The 21,303-nt window shown below is 52.4% G+C and overlaps 11 protein-coding genes across 11 annotated transcripts; 7 read left to right on the top strand and 4 right to left on the bottom strand.

The window, feature by feature from the left end:
- Window positions 1–221: 221 nt before the first annotated feature.
- J4E85_006578 (uncharacterized protein) lies at window positions 222–4,076 on the bottom strand (the record flags this gene model as incomplete). Its single annotated transcript, XM_051470815.1, has 2 exons — window positions 222–2,281; window positions 2,333–4,076. 2 exons carry the CDS (start codon window positions 4,074–4,076, stop codon window positions 222–224), a joined length of 3,804 nt encoding a protein of 1,267 aa, XP_051325025.1.
- Window positions 4,077–4,634: 558 nt separating this feature from the next.
- On the top strand, window positions 4,635–6,716 carry J4E85_006577 (uncharacterized protein; the record flags this gene model as incomplete). Its single annotated transcript, XM_051470814.1, has 6 exons — window positions 4,635–4,788; window positions 4,859–5,068; window positions 5,699–5,721; window positions 5,774–6,092; window positions 6,141–6,530; window positions 6,595–6,716. The coding sequence occupies 6 exons, from the start codon at window positions 4,635–4,637 to the stop codon at window positions 6,714–6,716; spliced, it is 1,218 nt and encodes a 405-aa protein (XP_051325024.1).
- A 1,025-nt stretch (window positions 6,717–7,741) lies between these two features.
- Window positions 7,742–8,318, bottom strand: J4E85_006576 (uncharacterized protein; the record flags this gene model as incomplete). The annotated part of the gene is made up of 2 exons (XM_051470813.1): window positions 7,742–8,173; window positions 8,232–8,318. 2 exons carry the CDS (start codon window positions 8,316–8,318, stop codon window positions 7,742–7,744), a joined length of 519 nt encoding a protein of 172 aa, XP_051325023.1.
- A 1,142-nt stretch (window positions 8,319–9,460) lies between these two features.
- On the top strand, window positions 9,461–10,720 carry J4E85_006575 (uncharacterized protein; the record flags this gene model as incomplete). The annotated part of the gene is made up of 3 exons (XM_051470812.1): window positions 9,461–9,737; window positions 9,785–10,521; window positions 10,577–10,720. The coding sequence occupies 3 exons, from the start codon at window positions 9,461–9,463 to the stop codon at window positions 10,718–10,720; spliced, it is 1,158 nt and encodes a 385-aa protein (XP_051325022.1).
- Window positions 10,721–11,054: 334 nt separating this feature from the next.
- J4E85_006574 (uncharacterized protein) lies at window positions 11,055–11,869 on the top strand (the record flags this gene model as incomplete). Its single annotated transcript, XM_051470811.1, has 2 exons — window positions 11,055–11,073; window positions 11,259–11,869. The coding sequence occupies 2 exons, from the start codon at window positions 11,055–11,057 to the stop codon at window positions 11,867–11,869; spliced, it is 630 nt and encodes a 209-aa protein (XP_051325021.1).
- A 1,019-nt stretch (window positions 11,870–12,888) lies between these two features.
- J4E85_006573 (uncharacterized protein) lies at window positions 12,889–14,557 on the top strand (the record flags this gene model as incomplete). The annotated part of the gene is made up of 3 exons (XM_051470810.1): window positions 12,889–12,945; window positions 12,991–13,546; window positions 13,614–14,557. The coding sequence occupies 3 exons, from the start codon at window positions 12,889–12,891 to the stop codon at window positions 14,555–14,557; spliced, it is 1,557 nt and encodes a 518-aa protein (XP_051325020.1).
- A 405-nt stretch (window positions 14,558–14,962) lies between these two features.
- On the top strand, window positions 14,963–15,632 carry J4E85_006572 (uncharacterized protein; the record flags this gene model as incomplete). Its single annotated transcript, XM_051470809.1, has 2 exons — window positions 14,963–14,995; window positions 15,060–15,632. The coding sequence occupies 2 exons, from the start codon at window positions 14,963–14,965 to the stop codon at window positions 15,630–15,632; spliced, it is 606 nt and encodes a 201-aa protein (XP_051325019.1).
- A 640-nt stretch (window positions 15,633–16,272) lies between these two features.
- On the top strand, window positions 16,273–17,065 carry J4E85_006571 (uncharacterized protein; the record flags this gene model as incomplete). The annotated part of the gene is made up of 3 exons (XM_051470808.1): window positions 16,273–16,297; window positions 16,343–16,714; window positions 16,785–17,065. 3 exons carry the CDS (start codon window positions 16,273–16,275, stop codon window positions 17,063–17,065), a joined length of 678 nt encoding a protein of 225 aa, XP_051325018.1.
- Window positions 17,066–18,105: 1,040 nt separating this feature from the next.
- J4E85_006570 (uncharacterized protein) lies at window positions 18,106–18,841 on the top strand (the record flags this gene model as incomplete). The annotated part of the gene is made up of 3 exons (XM_051470807.1): window positions 18,106–18,400; window positions 18,465–18,546; window positions 18,661–18,841. The coding sequence occupies 3 exons, from the start codon at window positions 18,106–18,108 to the stop codon at window positions 18,839–18,841; spliced, it is 558 nt and encodes a 185-aa protein (XP_051325017.1).
- A 229-nt stretch (window positions 18,842–19,070) lies between these two features.
- Window positions 19,071–20,542, bottom strand: J4E85_006569 (uncharacterized protein; the record flags this gene model as incomplete). Its single annotated transcript, XM_051470806.1, has 2 exons — window positions 19,071–19,579; window positions 20,227–20,542. 2 exons carry the CDS (start codon window positions 20,540–20,542, stop codon window positions 19,071–19,073), a joined length of 825 nt encoding a protein of 274 aa, XP_051325016.1.
- A 48-nt stretch (window positions 20,543–20,590) lies between these two features.
- J4E85_006568 (uncharacterized protein) lies at window positions 20,591–21,061 on the bottom strand (the record flags this gene model as incomplete). Its single annotated transcript, XM_051470805.1, has 2 exons — window positions 20,591–20,989; window positions 21,053–21,061. 2 exons carry the CDS (start codon window positions 21,059–21,061, stop codon window positions 20,591–20,593), a joined length of 408 nt encoding a protein of 135 aa, XP_051325015.1.
- Window positions 21,062–21,303: the final 242 nt, after the last annotated feature.

The raw sequence follows: 21,303 nt of genomic DNA, 5'->3' as shown, positions 1-21,303 counted from the left end.
ATGAAGAATTGTATATTGTCATACGCTGGGTCCTTTTGGAGTACTGAAGCAAGACTGAGCAAGGCCGAAGCCAGCTCTGACGGGTATAGTACATGCAAAGTAACTACCAAACCTAGTGTCAGGAAACTCGGTTGGGCGAGCCCGTCCTTCGAAGTAAAAGTAAGAATGAAATGTATGCCGTGGCATAGCTCCAGAGCTGCATCAGTCAGATCTCTCGTGCGTCAACCATTGCCGAAAATGCTAGCGACTGGTTGGGACGATACCGGGCCAGCAGCTTGTAAGCCACCATTTTGAGCAAATCCTCGCACCGGCAGACCAGTGCCAGCACTTGATCCAGCAGGTGCATTCACGCTGTTGGCGTCGCTCGTACTGCCATTATGTTCTTTCTTTACGCCCTTTGTCGTCTTCGCCTTTTTCTGCGGTCCATCCTTAGTCTTCTTATCTGCGCCTCCATACCGATGGTACTTGTGCCGATTCGGCCGCCCAAAGACCTGCTGCGGTGTCTGCAATAGCGCAAAGCTAGACAACCCCTCGCCCTCGTCATCACCCACAGGCAGGATGTGAGCATTTTGGATGATCTCGATGATGCCGGCGTCGTCTTCAAGCTCCTTCGCTTCTTGGTGGTCAGCACGAGACATTTTCTTCGCGCGATTGAAGATCGCATGCTCGATTGTGTTCTCGAGAACTAGGGTCTCGACAAGTACGTCTTTTGTTTGTCCAATGCGATGGGCTCGTTTGATGGCTTGCGCTTCGATGTTTGGCCTGTTGATCGGGTTTACAATGAGTACGATGCTCGCCGCGTTAAGGTTCAGCCCGAGGGCACCACATGCGACGTCGATGAGCAAGACTCGCACATCTGGGTCTTCGTTGAACAGTCGTACGTACTCGGATCGCAGTGAGTTGTTTAGAGTTCTCGCGTAGATCCTGTGGTTGACATACATCAACTCAAGACATTGGGCGATGTAGAACGCCGCGTTGTCACCATCGTAGAAGATGATGATCTTCTCTTTCTCCTGGTGCTGCATCACCTTGTCCAACAGATATGTAAGTTTGGCCGATGTTGTGCCAATGCAGCGTGTATTTCGGAGATCGGAGTCTGCAGGAAGATCCGCTGTCTCGTCTGCGAAGGTAAGCTTTCGCTTCTTCGTGCGAACGGGTGATGCGATGTCCGGGGTGTCTTCAACGCCATTCACATCGCTAGATCCCGTTGACTTCTTAGGAGGAGATTTGCTCGCGATGGCTGATGTCCGACGACTAGTCGGTGGCTGTTGACCCTTCACCAGCGAAGTAGGCACTCCTGTCCTCTGCAGCGGCAAGCCATTGACTGTGCCTTCGCTTGACGCTTTGAGCTTACCCTCTTCCTCTGCCATCGCAATGGCCTTTGCTTTTGCTGCATATCCAACAGCATCCAGCCCGACCGTTGGATCTGAAGACCGGATGCTGCTATCAACGTGGAGTTGGCCCTCGATGAGCTGCGTGACACCAACCACGATGGGCTCCGCCGGGTAAACAAGTGCGAATGCCTCTCGCGCCGCTTCTGGCCAACGGTTGACAGCCATACCCACTTCATGAGATGTACTCAATGCAATCCATTCAGCGGAAGCCGTAAGCTTTGACACGATTTGGCTGCTCTCCAGGAGGGATTGCGCGTCCTCGAGCGAGCAGTTCTTGTCCTCTTTGGAAAGGTACTTATTGCTAGTTTCAAGCGTGGCGACTACATCTGAGAGGCTGAAACCTGTCCAGGTAAAGTTGGACTGCCGTAAATTTCTGATGAGACTGTGACGAGCTTTCACGCTGTTCTTGTGGAATAGATAGTCGACATCGGTCCGCTCGCTCGTGATAGCGTTTGCTCGCAGAACTTGGATGAATAGATTGGCCGTCATCTTATCAAACCAACATGGCTTGAGGTATACGGTTCTGTGTCGCATCGGGGGTAGGACAATGTCCTTCTCAACATCCTCTGGGCGCGTCTTCACAACTAGTCCTTCCAATGCTCGGACGAAGCATGAAGAAAACCCGGAATAAGTCTTTCTGTACTGGTGCTCGTGGCGATAAACGTATTCATCCCAATCGAGCTTACCTTCGGAGTTCTCGCACCACGGTCGAACCATGAGGAAATGTGAAGCAAGCGTACCCAAAGCTTTAGCAGCTTTGGAATTCTCTGCGTCATGATTGAACGTCTTTCTCTTTTCAATGGCAAGTTCGCGCTGTAGTACCGCGTCGGTCTCCGGATCGACGGTGGACATGTCTACCTCCACACCGACCAAACTTTTCGCAGGTGCTTTGAACCAACGTCAGCATCTGTACACATTACAGAATTCGTACGACTTACTTCCTGATACCACCCAGCGTCTCTCCGCTTGTATCTGCTTAGCGACAAGTACAGCATTCGAGACAGAGCTCGAGAAAGAGTGTCCTTCATCGATAACGATCCGTAGCCAGTGTATCTTCTTCAGTGGCGATTCGTACACTCTATCGGTGTCGACGCAACTGCAATCTGGAATCCGAGTTGCTCCGATGTAAGGGCAGTTACAAACGCGAGAGGCTCCAGAGCCCATGCGTCGTCCTTGTTCATCTTGACCGTCTTGAATCTCTTGTTCGAAGCGGTTGCGGGTGAATAGAACCACGTCAAACTTCATGAGTTCAGTGGGAGCTGGAAGTTCGCTTCGGAAGTCCATGGTCTCGTCGGTGGGATGGGTAATCTTGGCGCGCTTGGGCACAGAGTCAACGACGAGAATCTTGAGGCCACCCGGAAGGACGTGCTTTTGTATTTCGGACTGCCATTGGTGGAGTAAATTCCGCGGTACGACAATGATAGTAGCGGAAGAGAGCACTAATTGACGTGTTGGCGGTATTCGGGTATTCCTATTCATGCGTGGGATGTCTGGTGGTATCTCGTAGAATGGAACATTTCGATCCAGCGCATCTTTGATGCTTGTCATATCTCCAGCCCCATTCGCCTCAGACTGCTCGAGGAAGGATGCCATTGGAACTGAATGTTGGCCAGCGGAAGACATCGCCATGTCTGCCAACGATCCAGGTCGCTTGCGACGAGGAGGTAATGGTCGGTATGCGGCTGGAATCTTGGGAAGATGGCCCTTACTTGCCAAGATAACGGCCAAGCAGATCACCGTTTTCCCCAGGCCCATGGTCTCTGCCAGAATACCACCCCGGTTCATTTCGTAGTAGCGCGGCTCTTGTAGAAACGATCCATCTCGAGGCCCGAAGTAGAACTTGTTACCATTAGGCGAAGTACGAACCTCTAATCTTGGATCAAGCTGCAGCTGCGGCGAAGCTTCCCGTTGCAGCATCAAGCTCGCCGACCGTGTCTGATACGCGTATAATCTGGTCTTGAGCCCCGGTAGAGCCTGTTCACCATGCTCCGACCACTCGGAAACTGCCGCAGACTCTAGTACATCTTGTACGGCGGCACGTGTATAGCGACACTTGATCTTTCCCACGTCTGGCGCAGGTGATGGCAGCTTGTTGAAAAGGTAGTATAGCGAGAAAGGTTCTACATCAGCCCAGGGATCAAAGTGACGCGTCTCATCAGGATTTGAGTCTCCATTCCAAGCACTCGGTGAGATATCAATTTGTTGGAGCAGTGTCCGCAGAGCGTTCTTCAGGCTCTTGCTGTTACGGTCAATCGTACGACGACCCCAGTCTTCTGGCAAAAGATAGATGCGAAGAAGGTCGTGATCAGACGCATTACCAGGCGTTCCTTTACGCGCAAATATCCGAATCCAGTGCGCTTCAAGCAGCCGTGATGCTTCAATGCCGACGTTGGCCTTGATCTCGTCGGGAAGCTCTTGGTGCAGTAACTCGACCCAATCACCACTCGATGGTGAGATTGAACTAAAATCGAATGTGTGCTTGGAGTGAAGGCAGCCAAGTGCGATGTATCGATCCATGTTCCGTGCACGAGTCTCAAGACACTCCACGTTTTCGGAGGCTGATAAGAATCCTGGGGTGGCGGGCGTAGATGATCCGGTAGCAGCAGAGGCTCGCGCTGAAGATGAAGATATGGATGTAGCATCGTCACGGTCGTTCATTTGCTGATCAGCTGAATTGTCCATGTTCTTGCGTCCGGCTCGATGATCATAGCTGCTGCTAGTCGTGCCACATGACGTGGGCGACGTGATTGTTGTAAGTCCGACCATCATATTCGTTCGTTGTCATCAAAGCCAACAAATACGGCCGTAGAGCCCGAACACTGCGCGACAGGAATTCGAGTCAGTGATGGTAGGTGTGTTGCAGGTGAGACGGGAGGCGACTGCCTAGATGCCAAGTAAACGACAGTCGCGTTCCGCGCTAACCCAAATCGTTAGCGCGACTTTCCACATGTGCAGTATCGCGTCCTGACTTCTTCAATCAGGGCAACCTTGAATCTCCAGATAGTACCGAATGTACAATGTTGTGCCATCTCGGTGGTTTCTTTCGACGGATGTAGAACGACAGTGATGCAGATCCGTTATATCCGGTGGTAAACATCTCTACGCGTGACGCGACCGTAATTAATCTGCTATATTGCAGACTGGGGTCACGTAATGCGAAGTTGCGATCACATATAAAGAGACCTAGGGACTGAATCGAGTCCCAGTCTTGGAGATCGGAGCTTCAGATCATTCTTCGCGATGTTGTCGTTCTTCGCTCAAATCTTGTTAGTAGCATCGGGCGCACTCGCTGCGCCGGTTGAGAATGCTCAGAGCGCCGCAGCAACTGTAGGAAAGATACGTGGCGTTCGCGACCCGATTTACCATCTATACTTGCAAGCAAGCGCGAAGAATGGTATGCTGATTTCCTTCTCTTGACGTTCAGCTTTACTACTTCTCCAGAAACTTGTTAATAACACGTGTAGCATCGATCCCTGTTCTGGGACCCGAAACCGCAGCTGACGAATTTACCATCGGCGGCACCATACAATCGAAAAAGACAAGCCAGTATCTGAACATTGCGACCGCATCGACAAGCTACAAGCCGTTGGTATGGGGAGCCACTGGTGAGACTACGGCGTGGGGATTGGAGGGTGATACTATCATTACTGTGCAGAGCAGTAGCTATGGGCGACGTAAGTACTCAGGAAGGAGGCATGTTCGGCTCATTGTCGGCAGTGCTAACACGCAGCCTAGAGCTAAACTTCCTAGTATGCAAATCGGCTGAAGCGAGTTACTACGATCTGTACTTGCAGACGGGGAGCGATACGCCGAGTGGAAGGACATGCAGCAATTACCAGACGATCCATCTACCGTGTCTGTGTTAGAGGTTACGGATGGCCGATGGCTGTGTATGCAAGTTGCTAGGGATGACAACCGCGCCGTAGAAAACCATGGAGTTAATGGAAAGTTTGTCAAGGCTCGGTTCAATCAGTAATCAAGAATGCTGAGCTGGTTCATGCAGGTGTGGTGTAGTGAACATCCGCAGGCAGACAGCGAAATCGAGAGAGCGTGGCCGCGGCAGTGTTAGCCCTATCCGGAATAGCGTCTTTGGTGCCGCAAGATGCCCGCAGGAAGCCGGGACATCTGGATCCACCGATGATTAGTGACGTATCGACCTCGTTAACTCCGAACAGCGAAGCTCTTTCGATGATGATTAATGGGACATGTGGGGAAGACACGTTAAGATATCACGATCCCCTCTTCCTTCCACCAAACACCGATCAATTGAAGCACACGAACAATCATGTCATACAGCAGAGTAGGAGTCGTCACCGGCGCGAACAAGGTACCTACACACGACCACAGCCTCTTCGGGAGTACCAAACTAACATTGACAGGGCATCGGACGCGCCATCGTGCAGCAGCTCGCCCTGCAATACCCCAAGTCGCCGCTCAACAACGGACCCTTTCTGATTTATCTGACGGCTCGCGATCAGGGCAGAGGAGAAGCTGCCGTTAAGGATTTGGAGCAAGATGCGGCATTGAAGCAGGCCAAGGCATTGAAGGCCGATGGTGGTCTCTCTGAGATCAAGTTCCATCTGCTTGACATCACAAGCAGTAGCAGCATCAAGACCCTTGCGGACCACTTGAAGCAAGCTCATGGGGACGGCATTGACTTTGTCATCAACAACGCTGGTATCGCGTTGGACGGCTTCAGTAAGTATCTCCTTCCAATCTACAATGCGCCGTCCCTAACATGGTCAGATGCCGACCTCGTCAAAAAGACCCTCGACTGCAACTACTACAAGACGCTCGAGGCGTGCCACACCTTCCTCCCCCTCCTCAAGCCCACCGGTCGCATCGTGAACCTCGGCAGCATGGCTGGCAAGCTCAACAAATACTCCGAAGAAGTTCGCAACCGCTTCCTCGCCTCCAAGACCGAAGAAGATGTCACAAGCATCATGAAGGACTTTGTTGCTGTTGTCGAAGCTGGCAAGGAGAAGGACGCTGGCTTCCCTAGTGCCGGGTATGCTGTGAGCAAAGCAGGATTAATTGGAGGCACACGGGCGCTGGCCAGACAAGAAAAGGAGAAGGGAAGCAAGGTATTGATCAATACCTGCTGCCCAGGTTATGTTAACACAGACATGACAAAGGGTAAGCAAACCTTTCCCCGTGTGCACCATGTGAGACATGTACTGACTCTATACACCAAATCTAGGCAACGGAACGAGGACTGTAGAAGAAGGCGCTCAAACCCCCGTAATGCTCGCGATCCACGACATCCAGAACAAGACAGGTGCTTTCTGGCAGTACGAGAAGGAGATCGACTGGGTTGGTTAGAAGTATAAAGGACCAAAATAAAATGTATACTCCACGATTGCTCTCTATGGTGGTCTCACTCGTACCTGTGACTAACGAGTTACGCGCTTACATGCAGATCATGCAGGCCAGAATTCTTTGTCAATACACGTTATGCGCCACCAAAGACGCCCGTTCAGTTACGTACCTTGTAATACAGCACTCGCATATGATCAGAAGGCGAGATCTTACATCCACCCCCACATATCACATATCACACTGCATGTAAACGCCGATATCAGTTTCACATAAATACTGCGTCTATGCAAACAAGTTCCTCATTCCAACCATGTCCACCTTGCCCATAGTCGCCTAGAAACTAGAAAAGCCAATCTAAGCAAGGTTCCTCCGCTTGCAACCTTTTCAACATGCACCTTACTACTCTTACGTTCTCTTCAACTCTCGCCATCTCCGCAACTGCGGCGCCCACTGCACCCGGGCCTCCCATTTGCGGTACCATCTACCTACAAGGCGGCAAGACCCAAGTTATCTACGGTGACGCTTGCTATGGGATCACGGGCAAAGCGCTATCAGCAACGGTGTCTGAGGCGTGTGGATGCGATTTCTCACAGTAAGTCTTGTCGCCTAGAAGACGTCGTGAAGTAGATTGGGTTGACGGGAGTGCAGGTGGGATACATGCGATGCGGGAAAGTTGACGGCGAGAAGTATCACTGGGGTGCCGATTAAGGAGGCAAAGGGGTATTGGTGTATTTTGCATTAAGATGAAGCGTGTGGTGCAGAGAGAGCAATTCTTCCTTCAACTGTACTTCTTTGGTAAATTCATAACTTTTTTGCATAAATGCTCATAACCATCGGCCTGGATGCCTGCTACATCTCTTATGCGGCAATGTGACTACCAAAGTGAGATAAGATGAAGACCCCGAGAGTAACGTATGCCGCAGAGACACAGGCTCCGAAATGATGAACGACCTCGCACTTCTCAATCTGATGTCGAAGTCGGTCTTCCATAAGCAATCATTTAACATGCCGAGTGCCTATCGCTTGGCTCAATTGTCACCGAGGACGTTGGACAACGAGGACCACTGCTTTTTGAGCTGGCTCAGCTGCTTCTCGGAGTCTGCGTTCATCTTGACCTTCTCCTTCTCGTGCGCCAGTTCGCTTTCCAGCTGCTCGATTCGTTTCTTCTGTGTCTTGACTAACTTTCTAGATTTCGCGTGTCCATCGAACTCTTCCGAAAACCATTCACTGTACTTGCCGGAATCGAATTTTGACAGGGAGAGTTCGTTCGTTGTTGCGTCCAGCTTATCTTTGACCGTAGCGAGCTCTTCATGAGCTGCACTCAGTGCGGCCTGGAAATCGGACAGGCAGTTCGCAGTAAGACTCAGAGTTCTCTTAGTCTCTTCGAGATCATGAATCATGTCTTCGAACATGGTGTGCAACTTTGTCTGCGCGTTGTTGGAATTCTGGAGCTGTTGCTTCTGTATAGTCACTTCAGCCATCTCAATCGGCAGGGGATATCATGGTGAGGATATTTACCGCTACTCGCAGACGATCAACTGGCGTAGTCGCAAGCCTGTTCTCGGCATTGCCCGAGGGGTGGTCTGTTTCTTTCGCTCGCGCCATATCGGTATCGTGAAGTCGAATCAGGTCTCTGTGAGATGGCTCAATGTTGCAAATTAGTAGTAGGAGTATGAACCTGAAGATTCAGATGCGGAAGAGAACGGTGTTATATTGTGCTTGGGGAGCACTGGACAGGTAAAGCTGGCTGCCGCCTGAGAATACGCAGGTGAAGTCTGCGATAACACACCGCAGGTCACTGGATGCAAATATGCTATGCAACAAGAGAAAAGGCCGGTCAATCGAAGCTGAAGGTGATCCAATATGTAGCAGATTGAGATGGCAATGAAAGATCACAGTTTACACACGCATGGCACACGTTACAGAAAGCGAACGGGATGCGCATGTGCTCTCCCACGAACTTCCTATTTACATCGCCAGAACAATACCTGAGTATGAGACTACCGATGCAGAGTGTGTTAAGGACGACCACTACGGTCCTTGTAAACGTGATGCTTCCAAAGGTGCCAACGCGAAGGCGGACGGATCGCGGTGTGGAAAGCCTTCGCAAACCAGATGTAACGTCATACCTGATTGGTAAGGCGTTTAATTTGATTTCTAAACGGCCAGTGCCTGCATCAGTGCTGCACGATTGAGCTCAAATCATTGCGACAAGATCGTGGTGGTGACATAGGAACTCCTAAAATCAGACGGCCAATCGAGTATGCCGGCGCGCTAGCCTCATTAGCGCTTTCCCCCAGCCACAGAGCTCACGAAGCCTCGAGCCCGAATCAACCCTTAACCATCTGGAGTGCCTTCGCATCGCACACGAGCATCTGCTGCATCCAGCACAGTCAGTATTCCCATGGAAAATGCAAGTCGCCGGGACTGTTGCCGAAGGGCTGTCAGAGGCGAGTCATGGCGGATGACGCTGCGGGGAAGGAACCCGTCAGGCACCTGTTGGATATTGTTCTCCGCATGAGCATCGACAACCCCAAGCTGTTCCAAGCAGGTACTTGCATGCAGCAGCATAGCTGGCTCTTCCAATGATAGTATACTAAGATAATGCGGGCTGGTTCCGATGTGGTAGTATAGGTCTAAGATACAAATATCAGGATGCGGCCCTCACGCGTCGCGTTATTGCTTCCAGTCTTCCACTGCGCATACCCTTGGATACTCTCTATTGGCATACAGCTCATACCTAGATCATGGGAAACCACGCGCTGATTTACGGTGCTTCTGGCATCTCGGGATGGGCCATCGTCAATGCCATCTTGAACGGATACCCTTCCAAGGATGCTTTCTCCAGAGTTACAGCTATGGTCAATCGTCCGCTGACACGTGAGATGGCTCTCTGGCCTGACGACCCAAGACTGCAAATCGTGTCCGGTGTCGATCTGGTCAAGGGGACACAAGAAGAGCTCGAGAAGCAGATCAAAGAAAAGGTCAAAGATGTTGAGACCGTGACCCAAGTGTACTTCTATTGTAAGTAACAACTGTTAGAAGGAATCACAGGGTCTGACATTACCAAGCATACAAGCAGATCGACGAACCACAATCCGAGTGCAAGACCAACGAAGCGATGTTGGAGCGCGCCGTGACTGCGATCGATCATCTGTCCTCCAAGCTATCATACGTACTGCTTCCGACGGGGACCAAGATCTACGGTTGCCAGATGTTGGACAGGTTCCCTTTCGCAAACGACCTACCACTCAAGGAGACGCTGCCACCGATCCCCGAACCGTACCTTTCCCAGCTTTTTTACTACAATCAAATTGACTGCTTAAAACGCATCTCCAAAGGCAAGAACTGGAGCTGGTGCGAGGTCCGACCGGACAACATCATTGGTTTCGTGCCAAACAACAACGCATACTGCCTTGCGCAAACACTGGCATTGTACCTCTCGCTATATCGATCTGTCGAAGGCGAAGGCGCGAAGTGCCCATTCCCTGGTACTGAGAAGTCATGGGTGAACAAATACAATGAGTCTCCTCAAGATATGGTCGCGCACTTTTCCATCCACGCGTCTTTGAACCCGGAGAAAACGGCGTCGCAAAGCTTTAACGTGGGCGGTCAGGAAGATAGCTGGAGCGGCAAGTGGCCGGTAATTTGCGATTACTTCGGTCTGAAGGGTACCGGACCTGAAGAGGGCTCACCACAGCCAGGCGCGTACATTGACGCGCACAAGAAGGAGTGGGAGGAGCTAGAGAAGAAGCACAATCTCAAGAAGGGAAGCGTCGATAGCGATATTACACATCCCGGATTCCAGGTATGTCGGATATCTGGTTGCGTCGTGTACGCGTGCAGTAGCTGACCAGTATTAGTACTTCATCATGACGATGTTCGACTTCGACCGCCAGATGAGCATGGAAGCTTCGCACAAGGTTGGATACACGGAGGAGATTGGAACGAAGGAAACGTGGACGACTGCGTTCGATCGTATGAGGAAAGCGAAAGTGATACCCTGATGCTGTGAAGGAAACCTTGGAAGAGTGTGTTGTGAGTGTTTAGGGGACCTTAAGGGCCCGGCAAGTGGCCCAGGTGGGCCTTCCAAGCTCGTGGCTGCCCGGGCCCCCGCGCCATCCCCATTGGCGAACACAACTTGGAGTTTCAATATATTCCTGTTTGATATGCGCGACTCTCAGCCAAAGTCTCACTGCTTATAAATAGCGCAAGGTCGGTCAATTGCTAGAGCTATGACGCTAGCCGTCGGTCTCAGTTGGACTCCTGTTTGCTGCGCCCCCACAATGCCGCTGAAGCAGCACCATCTAGGCGACTGATGAACAGTCTCGATATCCTCCGATGCTCCCATCTGCGGGAGGTCCGCGAAACAAGCTGGCTCTGAAGGGCCTGGGCGTAGTGGCCTTTTTCTGCATAGGTGCGTCGCGTCAGCGTTCCAAGGTACCGGGCGCGTTAGACTCAACTACAGTTGTCGCATTGGGACTCCAAGATGCTGCCCATGTTGGACACCTGGGTCCTCATTGTATGGTGCTAACATCTCTATAGTGATCCTGCTGCTGATGTCAAGCTTTCCCCACAAACGACCAGGCGCGAACCTCAACCTCCCACTACGTATACTTCCGCTCGGCGACTCGATAACTTGGGGGGGCCAGCCGGGTGCAGACAACGGGACAGATGGATATCGCGCACAATTAATTCACGCGCTTATACGTGCGCGTTACGCGTCGGTGAACTTTGTCGGCACGCAGCGCTCTGGGCTCATGCCCAACAATGACAACGAGGGGCACCCAGGGGCCACAATCAGCGAGCTTCAGGCCGTGATGAAAGCTGGACTACAGATGCGACCGAATGTCGTCTTGTTGCACATTGGCACGAACGATATGGCTCGTCCTGAAAGCCCAGAAGAGAAGTGGGCAGATGCGCCGAAGCGTTTAGCAGCGCTGTTGGACGACGTGCTGGACATGTGCCCGGACGCTGCGGTGCTGGTCGCGAAAATCATACAGGGAGCGGATATGCAGGCGCAGGAAAACATCAAGAGGTTCAATGATGCCGTGCCTGCGGTTGTGAAGAAGAAGCTTGATCAGGGCTTCAAGGTTGCGCTTGTTGACCACAGCGTCGTCCTGCCCGAGGAGTTAGTTGACGGGCTACATCCGTAGGTGTTCCGCGGTTACCTGTGGCTTGAAAGCACGTTTGCTAATCGAATCAGGTCCTATTCCGGGTACTTTCACATGGGAAACATCTGGTTCGATGCTATCAAAGCTGCCAGTGGCCTAGGGGTCATAACACCGCCCGTCGCACCACAAGAAACATGACCCGCGCGTGTCGCACCCGTCTATAGCCAACTAGTTGTCAGAACTACCACATCGAGCTTCACGACACACAATCTCCCCTGAAAGTGGTGACGACGCAGACTGCCTCTCAGGTTGCACAGATATCTCACATGCGAGCTTGATACCTAGGTACCCACGAAGCAGTCAAGATTGTCAGACCGAGCACAACAGAAGAACGAGTGCGTGTGGCACTGTGACCACGCTATAGGCGACCACGTCCGGGCCAGTCTTCATCGATACCATGCAATTCGTCTTGCTTACTGTGCTACGCTCACGATTCAAGCCTGATCATGCCATTACCATGCGCGAGTCGCATGGATCGGCCATACGCTCATTCGCTAGCCCCGACTGTGGAAACCTGCGCGGGGTCAACATGCGGGCAGGCGGGGCGCCCACGCTGCATCACGCTAAAGCATATCCAACCCCGACTATGGAAGTTTGCCCTTCTCACAGAAGGCGTGATCACTTTTTGCACGTCGGCAATATCTGCAAAGCCGCCACAGTGGAATGACAGATGCTGTGGAACAAGACAATCTGGTTTCTAGTGCCTCGCGGTTAGTCGGCTAGAATTGTCAGACGCTTTTGGCAAGTCTTCTTGACAGCTCTGCATATATGGCGTCGGATATGCTTTGGCGAGCTGCTGCCGCTATGGCAGCGACGGATGACTACGCGTTGTAGTGCATGTAGCGTCATCGTCACAGGGATCGGTCGGCTTTGGTATATCTCAATCGTCGTGCGGTTCGTGTCTTGTTCAGCCTTAATTTATTTGTGTCAGCCTGGTTGTTGATTTCTGTTTCTTCCGACTCTTCGTCAAAAAAACGACTGAATAGAGAGCGAACCTCACCATGGGTTTCGTAGACGAGGATCGCGTTCGTCTGATCGCGATCTGGGCACCCGCTGCAGTACGTCTTTCAGCTCTCCTCTTGACATTGATCTGACAATCCTAGTTCGTCGCATATGTAGTCTTGACTGCAATCTACAATCTCACACTTCACCCTCTTGCCAGATATCCTGGCCCGCTGTTATGGCGTATCTCGCCCATTCCCTCGATAATATCCCTGTTACGCGGCCGCATCGCCTTCGACTACAAGGTCCACCACGACAAATACGGGCCCGTAGTGCGCGTCATGCCCAATGAGCTCTCCTTCAACACAGCAAAAGCTTGGGACGATATTTACGGACATCGAGTCGGGCTTGCGAACATGGACAAAGATCCTATCCACGTCGGTGCTGTAGAAGCGATTCCAGGCGCGACGAATTTGACCATGGCTCCTGATATCCATCATGCAAGGCAGAGGAGAGCGCTAGCGCATGCGTTCAGCAAGCAGGCTTTGCTGGAACAGCAGTATATCTTGAAGGGGTACGTGAACCTGTTTGTGGACAGGTTGAGGGAAAAGGCGCATAAGGGTGAAGCAGCGAATATGGTTTCGTGGTTTAACTTTTGCACCTTCGACATCATTGGTGATCTCAGTTTTGGCGAGCCGTTTGGGTGTCTACGCGAAGGTATATATCACCCTCAACAGCGTTGTCGCGAAATGCAATCCAGGCCCGTACTTACAGACATTCTCAGGCGAAGGTTCTGAGTCCGCAAACTGGGTAGTCCTAGTCTACGAAGCCATCAAATCCGGCGCGATTGAACAAGCAACTCGCCGCTTTGCCAAACCCGGGTCACTCGCACAGAAATTCCTCATGTGGTGCATACCCACTGTCGTCCGCGAACGCCGTTTCCGCCATCTGCGCAACTCGACTGAGAAGACTGTGAAGAGACTGAACCAAAAAGACAACGATCACCGCGACTTCATCTGGTACATTCTGAAACAACGAGAGAAGAAGAACGAGGTCAGCGACGACGAGGTGATCATGAACGCAGCTTTGTTCATCGTGGCGGGCAGTGAGACTACTGCAACGGAGCTCTGCGGGTTGACGAACTACCTCTTGAGGAACCCGGTCATTTTTAAAAGGTTGAAGGACGAATTGAGAAGCGCGGTCAAGACTGAAGAGGACATCAACATGGACGTCTTGGGCAGCTTACCATACATGAACGCTTGCATCGAGGAGGGCCTTCGTATCTTCCCTCCAGTACCCGTTGGTCTCTTGCGTACAGTACCCAAAGGCGGTTCACTGATCGACGGCCACGCCGTACCCGAGAACACATCTGTCTGCGTCAGTTCCTGGGGCGCATCGCACTCAGCTGCCAACTTTGCGCAACCGGACACTTTCATCCCTGAACGCTTCCTCGACACCCCGGAGTCCAAAGCACAATTTGCTGGCGACGCCAAGAAAGCGGCGCAACCCTTCTCGACTGGACCAAGAGGATGCATTGGCAGGAATCTGACATACGTCGAGTTGAGGCTGATTCTGGGTGCGTTTTTGTGGAACTTTGATGTTGAGTTTGCGGATGGGGCGCCGCTTTGGGATCCGAAGGATGAGTTCAAGGGGTTGAAGGCGTATAATACTTGGGAGAAGAGTCCATTGATGGTTAAGTTGACGGATGTGAGGAAGACGCCTGTTTAGAGGTTGGCATGCGGCAGCGCAATGACTTGGGATGGCAGTATAGGGAGTTCTAGATCTGACAAGAAATGAAGTCTTTATCATATTACTCATTCAGCGTGCCTGCTGATTCCGCACCTGCAGAGTCCATGAATCAACGCGTCCACGTGACCTCGCGATAACGCGACGCCCGGACGCGGGGCTGGCTTAGCTCCAAGTCTTCTACGTCAGCGCCCACAATCGGCAGCAGCTTGACATCAACAGTCACCACCGATGCACAGACAATCAATTTCTCTACTTGCAAAACAATCACCGACCTCTGCTAAACTCAGTTACCGAGCCATACCGCGACTGCGCATTTCGACTATACAGCACAGCCTTCTCCCACGCATCTTCCACACCCGCGCACCACTCTGCGCAGCCTACAACATGCCGCAAGATCCAAAGATCGTCAAGGTCGAGGTAAGTTCTGACTGCACGATATACGCGTGAAACATAAATTGACTTCGTATGTCTGCTTCTACAGCCACTTCCTGCCAGCGAGGCAAAGTGGATCGAGTTCCAAAAGATCTCATGGCAGGATCAAACTGGCAAAGACCGCGTATGGGAAGCCGCGGCACGCAAGACTCGAGGCAAGGCAGGCGTCGACGCCGTTGCCATCACCACGATCATCCGCCACCCTTCGCGCCCACCTTCCACCATCATCATCCTGCAGTACCGCCCGCCCGTCAATGCCGTCTGCGTCGAGCTTCCCGCCGGTCTAGTTGACGAGAAGGAGTCACCTAGCGAGGCCAGCGTACGAGAGCTACACGAGGAAACTGGATACAAGGGCAAGCTAGCATTCATCAGCCCCACCATCGTCTCCGATCCTGGTCTAAGCACTGCGAATATGCAATTAGCCATGGTTGAAGTCAACTTGAAGGAAGGCGACGCGGAGCCCGAGCAGGCGCTGGATGATGGCGAGTTCATCGAGAGGGTCGTGGTGCCAATCGACGAGCTGTACGACCGCTTGGTCAAGTACGACCAAGAGGGCAAGACAGTAGATGCGAGGCTTTGGCATTGGGCTGCGGGATGGAATGCCGCGAAGACGATGTTGTGATAGAGCCTGCCTGGGCCTGGGCGCAGTCCCGTCACCAACTCCATCGATGACTTCCTCGTGGCGCGATGTTATGTGCAGGTAAACGATCCCCTCAAGCGCGTCATCACCGGTCTGACCTTCGAGGCTTCATGATCACATCAAGGCGCGGTATTGCCACGGGGCTGGTAACTTGCTCACAGAACATGCCGCTTGTGGGTAATATCAAACGAACACCCAATATTCGAGACCACTTGGCACCCGTGATCAAAGAACGTGCTCTTTACCTAACTCAAAATGGCCTTTATCGCCTTTCGTTTCCTGCTCACTCGTTTCCGCGACGAACGCTCTCGGTTCCTTGGCTTCTTTTCGTCATTCCGCCAGCTAACACCGCCTCCTGCTTCACACGTGCGATTATCGCAAGAGTCACCTGGGTCTTTGGTCGCTATGACGGTAAGAGCGCGCTGTAACAGTGCCAGTAGCGTGCACTCATTGGCGCATATAAGCTGCGAACTTCTTCGTTCCTTCTCTTCTACACCAGCTCCGACTTCCCTGACCAGAGATTTCTCCCGAAAGCTATTCCTATATACAGTACTCGATCTTATCTCCCTTTCTCACATATCAGATCCCCTAGATCCTCTCCGATCTACCTATCATCGACACGATGCATTCCTCCAGTTACTTCGCTGGTAAGTTGCCCCATGAAGTCTTCAAGCTCGACTAATCGTGGATAGTTGCACTCAGCTTCCTTACTGTGTTTACCAACGCCGCTCCGACTGATTTCAAGACCCAAGACATGTCCAAGGACTGGACCCATGTTTTCTCCCCTGAGCACTTCATGTCCTCACTGATCGAGCCCGGCTCCTCGATGGCGTCTATATCCGTGCCTAGTTGGATCGGCATGGGTGACCCAGACATTCCTCAGATTCGAGGTGAACTTCGGAATCACTGTCCCTTCTCAGTCTGGGCTCGTCTATCTATCGCTGCCAACAACTCCTTTGGGGTGCCCTGCGACCATGCTGGGGAGACCCAGATGGTGGAAGTACTACCAGGCCATAGGTACAAGGCGCCCTTCCCGTGTCAGCTGAACCAGTGTGGTCACAACAGTACGTGTTTCCTATTTCATCTCCTAATCTTTCTCATTACCTGCAATTGCTCCTGCTAATACACACCCAGTCAAGGTCGCCTACCATCCCGAGGATCGCAACGTCTACCAGATCGAGTACTCCCTGGACCCCCATGACGGCCGTATGTGGTATAACCTCTCTGCCGAGGACGGTGCGCCATTCCAGGATGTTGAGCGCTACCTCGCTGGCTTCGGCCCCACATGTCCTTTCGTTCACTGCGCGCCTGGCCAGTACGGTAAAGACCCGGTCCATGGATGCGACTGGCCGATCCAGCCTGTCTGCGCTACTATCGGTAGCGTTGTCGGAGTGCTTTGTGGTAGGCTGGATTAGGTTGGCGGGTATGACGGTCGTTGTTGACTTGGAGTCGAGGATGTTGATTGAGTGTTCGCGAACTATATAGACTTGGATATCAGAGGGCTTTTGTATGGCATTTGGCAAATGCGCAACATGAGCTAGATAGATATGCTGCGAGACACTCCGGTGTTCATTTATTAATCATCAATAACCTATCACCATGCACATTCTCTTTGTCCTGCACTCACAGTGATCATTGAGTTCATTACTGCATTTTTCGTGGTGGAGAAGCTTGCCACGTATAGGCTGTACCAAGCATATGGAGTTAACCACAAAGTCAAAGACGCCTCACGCATGACCTGTCCAACCACCGAAATGACTTGAGAACGACAAAAGTGCATGGTCCTTCAATCGCTCAACCCATTGAATAGTACTCCCCATCGAATCTCTTGGGACGGCAGTCTCATACGCTCATCTTGCTCGGCTCGAACGAAAACAATACATAGATCATGCGTTTCATTCCACACTTCCTCCGCAATTAGTTAGAAACGCCTCATCGATGCCAGCGTGTTTGCACCGCTTCGACTCATCGAGATGAGTCCCTTGGTTCATCGTTTAACCGCGGATGTATCTCGACCGTCCATTGAACACTGCATGTCCGGGTTCGACTTTTGACACTCGATCGCTCACCGTCTTTGACTCCGAGCTTGGCATCATCTCCGCAACTCGATCGGTGTTGCTCAAAATGCACTGCTAAGGTGATAAAGAGATGGAACGAGGCACACAAAAAGCTCTCCGTGTTGCTCGGAATAAGCAGAGTGCGCCTTTGACTCAGACTGCGGTCTCGTCCCGGCTAGGTCACCCACCTTCCTCACCTTCACCTCGCAAAACTTGGACTGTATCTTTCGGGAAATAGCGCCCCTCCGCTCCTTCCTCACCTTCACCTCTCACTTCAAAGGAAAATTTCGAGTATAACTGCCCCTCCACCCAACAAAATCTTTCTCTCTCCAACCCCATCCAGCGTCAAGCAAAACACGCTCATACAGCTTCTCGTCAACCCCCAAAAGCTCACCATCATGTACATCCTCACCGTTCTTTTCTTGACCCTCGTCTCGGCTCTTTCCCTCACCAACGCGACCGTCATTCCCAACTTCCCCGACAGCGCTCCTTCCATCCACCTGATTCTCAACAACAACTGCGGCTTCGATGTCTGGGTCCGCCAGGGCGTCGCCGCCGAACCCGGGTCGCGTATGGGCCAGGGCGAGAACTGCGGTCCGATGAGCGCCAAGGACACGGAGGAAGTCAAGGTCAGCGCGGGCCAGAAGTTCATCACGCCTGTGCCTATTCTTGAGGATAGCTGTGGACACTCTGGTAAGTGAAAAGTGCGGAGGTGAGGGACATCTCGATGAGGAGTATTGCTAATTTTTGGGAACAGTCAAGGTCGCTCGCAAGCCAGCCGATTGGCAGACGGTCTATCAATACCAGATGACCTGGGCTAAGGAAGATCACAAGATCTGGTAAATCGATCTCTCTTCTCTCTTCCTTTCACCAAGATCTGTCTTCCCCAAACCTTTACTGCCTCTTCGTACCGACCTCACGCCTTCCTAAATTCCATGCTAACACCTCTATAGGTACCAACTTTCTTGCATGAACGGAAACCCTTTCACCGACGTCGTCCGCCAGATCGGTGGTCCCTACGACTCCACCTGCCCGCTCTTCCGCTGCGAGGCTGGTAACAATGGTAGCCAGTGCGATTACCCCCTCATGGCCAACTGCGCCACTGTCGGCGATGTCGTTGGCTACCTCTGCTAGGTTGAGCAGATGACAGAGAAGACCTGGGGAAGGAAAAGGTCCGGCATAGAACAAAAGCACTGCATTGGTACTGAATGGTACACGGAGATTCGACTGAGTTAGCCATGAGCTCTTATGAGTCATGGTTTTCTTGTCTGGATCGGTAGTTTACTAAACCAATTGATCTATCTCGCTCCCAACTCTTCTCCGCTCTGCTGTCAAAGTCTCTTCAACCACACGCATGCATGCCCTAGTTGTTCGCCGTCTTATCGTTATAATAATGCACAGTCTGATCAGCGCACCCACTCGGCGTCTGATACAAATAATTCCCCAAATTGATATACAACTTCTGCCCCGTGCACACATACCACGCACTCTTATTCGGCCGATTAACACCCGCCACACTCCACTGAAGATCATCGCCACCCCACGCAAACGTACCGTACGTGTTCTTGCTCTCCGAGAAGCTCACAGCGAGCGACATGCCGTTAATCGAGCGCTCCTCAGACACCACGGCGTAGAGAAGCTTGACGGGTTCGCCAGGTGCGGAGACGAGTTGAACCAGCTGGCCGCTGACGACCTGGAACTGGCCTGCTGTTGTGTAGTCGCCGAGGAGGGCGGGGCCAGTCGAGTAGACAGGGTTCGTTTGGAAGTATTTGTGGAAGTTGGGGGCTGCGACGCCGCGGATCCAGTAGTAGCCGCTTTGGAGTGTCTTGCCGGGTCCGGTGCCTGCGGGGGTGCTGGTGGTGGTTGGTGCACCTGGGGAGAGTGTTGTAGATGTTGGTATCGGCACGGTTGAGAGTGTAGATGCAGATGTAGGTGTAGGTGCAGGTGCAGCACCAGGTTGGCATTGGGAGTAGTAGTCACTGAGAAGTTAGCATCGATGTATGAGACTGTGATGCGATTCAGTCTCACTTGATCTTGACGCAGCTAGCACTTGAGCTGCATGTTGTCTCTCCAGACCAGTTTGTACCGCCACCTAGTCTTCCATTAGCAAATGATCCCTGACTACTTTGTGGTAAGCATACATTGCTGCCAATCTCCTACAGCCGCATAAGTAGTGCTCGCTAGCAACGCTAGCAGAGTCGTGATCGAGCAACGCATGATGAGGCAAGGTATAGCAACTGCTTCAGGTGGATAGCTAACTGTTTGTCTTCTCGAGGATAGACCGTTTTGAAGTACAATTCTGCTACCATATATCTTCCATCTTCATTCCAGAACGCTACCACATGATGCCAGATATAGTGCTCGTGCTGGATATGATCCGGACCGTGGTCGCCGCGTAAAGTGGTTAAAGCACCCTAGGGCGACAAGCGAGCACCAAAACCCGGGAGCGAGGCTGAAATGCAATATGCTTGTGCGACGCCAAATTGCTTAATCAATATACTGGTGTCCAAGTGGCTAACGCCCGATCCTTGTGACTGCAGCCGATGCAAGGATTGCCGACCGAGCCTGTAAATCCGGGTACAGCTCATATCGCGTACAGCAAAGGCTTGCTCGGAAGTCCTTCTCGAAGTCTGAACAGTCGGTCTGGTCGCCCTCCCACAGTCTAGGCGCGAAGTGTGGCAGTATGATATCGTATTGTTTCGCGACAGTGCGACACGGGCACTCCATCCAGTCACCGGCTCGCGCGTATGATGTGAGGCTCGTCGCGTGTGCGTAGGCTTGCTCTTGTTCGTTGCGCGATCGCTCGAAGGCTATGCGTGTACCACGAGTGGCCATCCCGGCGTTTAGACCTGGACGAAAGCATCTGCATCATCCTCCCTCTCCTCAGTCCACCTCAGCGACGCCACTAATAGGTTCCGGGCGCGCCGAAAACACAATCTTGTACTTCACCACCTCCACAATCTCCAGCTCCTCATCTTTCGCACCATCCTCGTCCCCAAGCCCACTCATCTCCACATCCTCGACGTTTATCTTCTCCCTCCTGCGGATGACACCAAGCGGTGTGGGCAGCTTCTTGCATTCGCCCGTCATGCGCTGGCCTTTGCCGACGTACATGTAGACGCGCTTCATCCATTTCGTGTCGCTCGGGTCGTTGATGGCGGGATTGTAGTGTGGGAAGACGAGTTTGCCGACTTGTGTGGAGGCCACGGAGGCTGCAGGCGGGGGGAAGTGGATTGTGCCCTGGATTTCGATGAGGGCCAGGCCCGAGGGCGTGTGGAGGAGCTGCGGAAGGGGGTTCTCGGCGCGAGAGGATGTTGCGGAGGAGCAAGGGAGATGGATCGGTACCGACGGCATCGCGGAGAGTTGATCGGGGCTTAGGTGGGAATTGAAGGAGCACCGTGGAGTAGGTGGGGGTTGTGTATTTGTGGTGTTGGGGCAGGATAATCCCCGCCGGCGAAAACTACGCGACGCGCTGAGATCTGGTGGGGCGAGCGCGCGCGATGGGCAGGAATGACGACACCAAGTGCGCAATAGTTTCGTCAAAATTCATCATTATTCATAGATATCTATTATGTACTAGAAGGCAACCACACTGC

This window comes from Alternaria conjuncta (genome assembly GCF_024043145.1).
Source record: "Alternaria conjuncta strain BMP 0040 chromosome Unknown scaffold_9, whole genome shotgun sequence".
NCBI lineage: Eukaryota > Fungi > Ascomycota > Dothideomycetes > Pleosporales > Pleosporaceae > Alternaria > Alternaria conjuncta.
The sequence above is the reverse complement of the archived record's forward strand: the minus strand, read 5'-3'. Positions and strand labels throughout refer to the sequence as shown.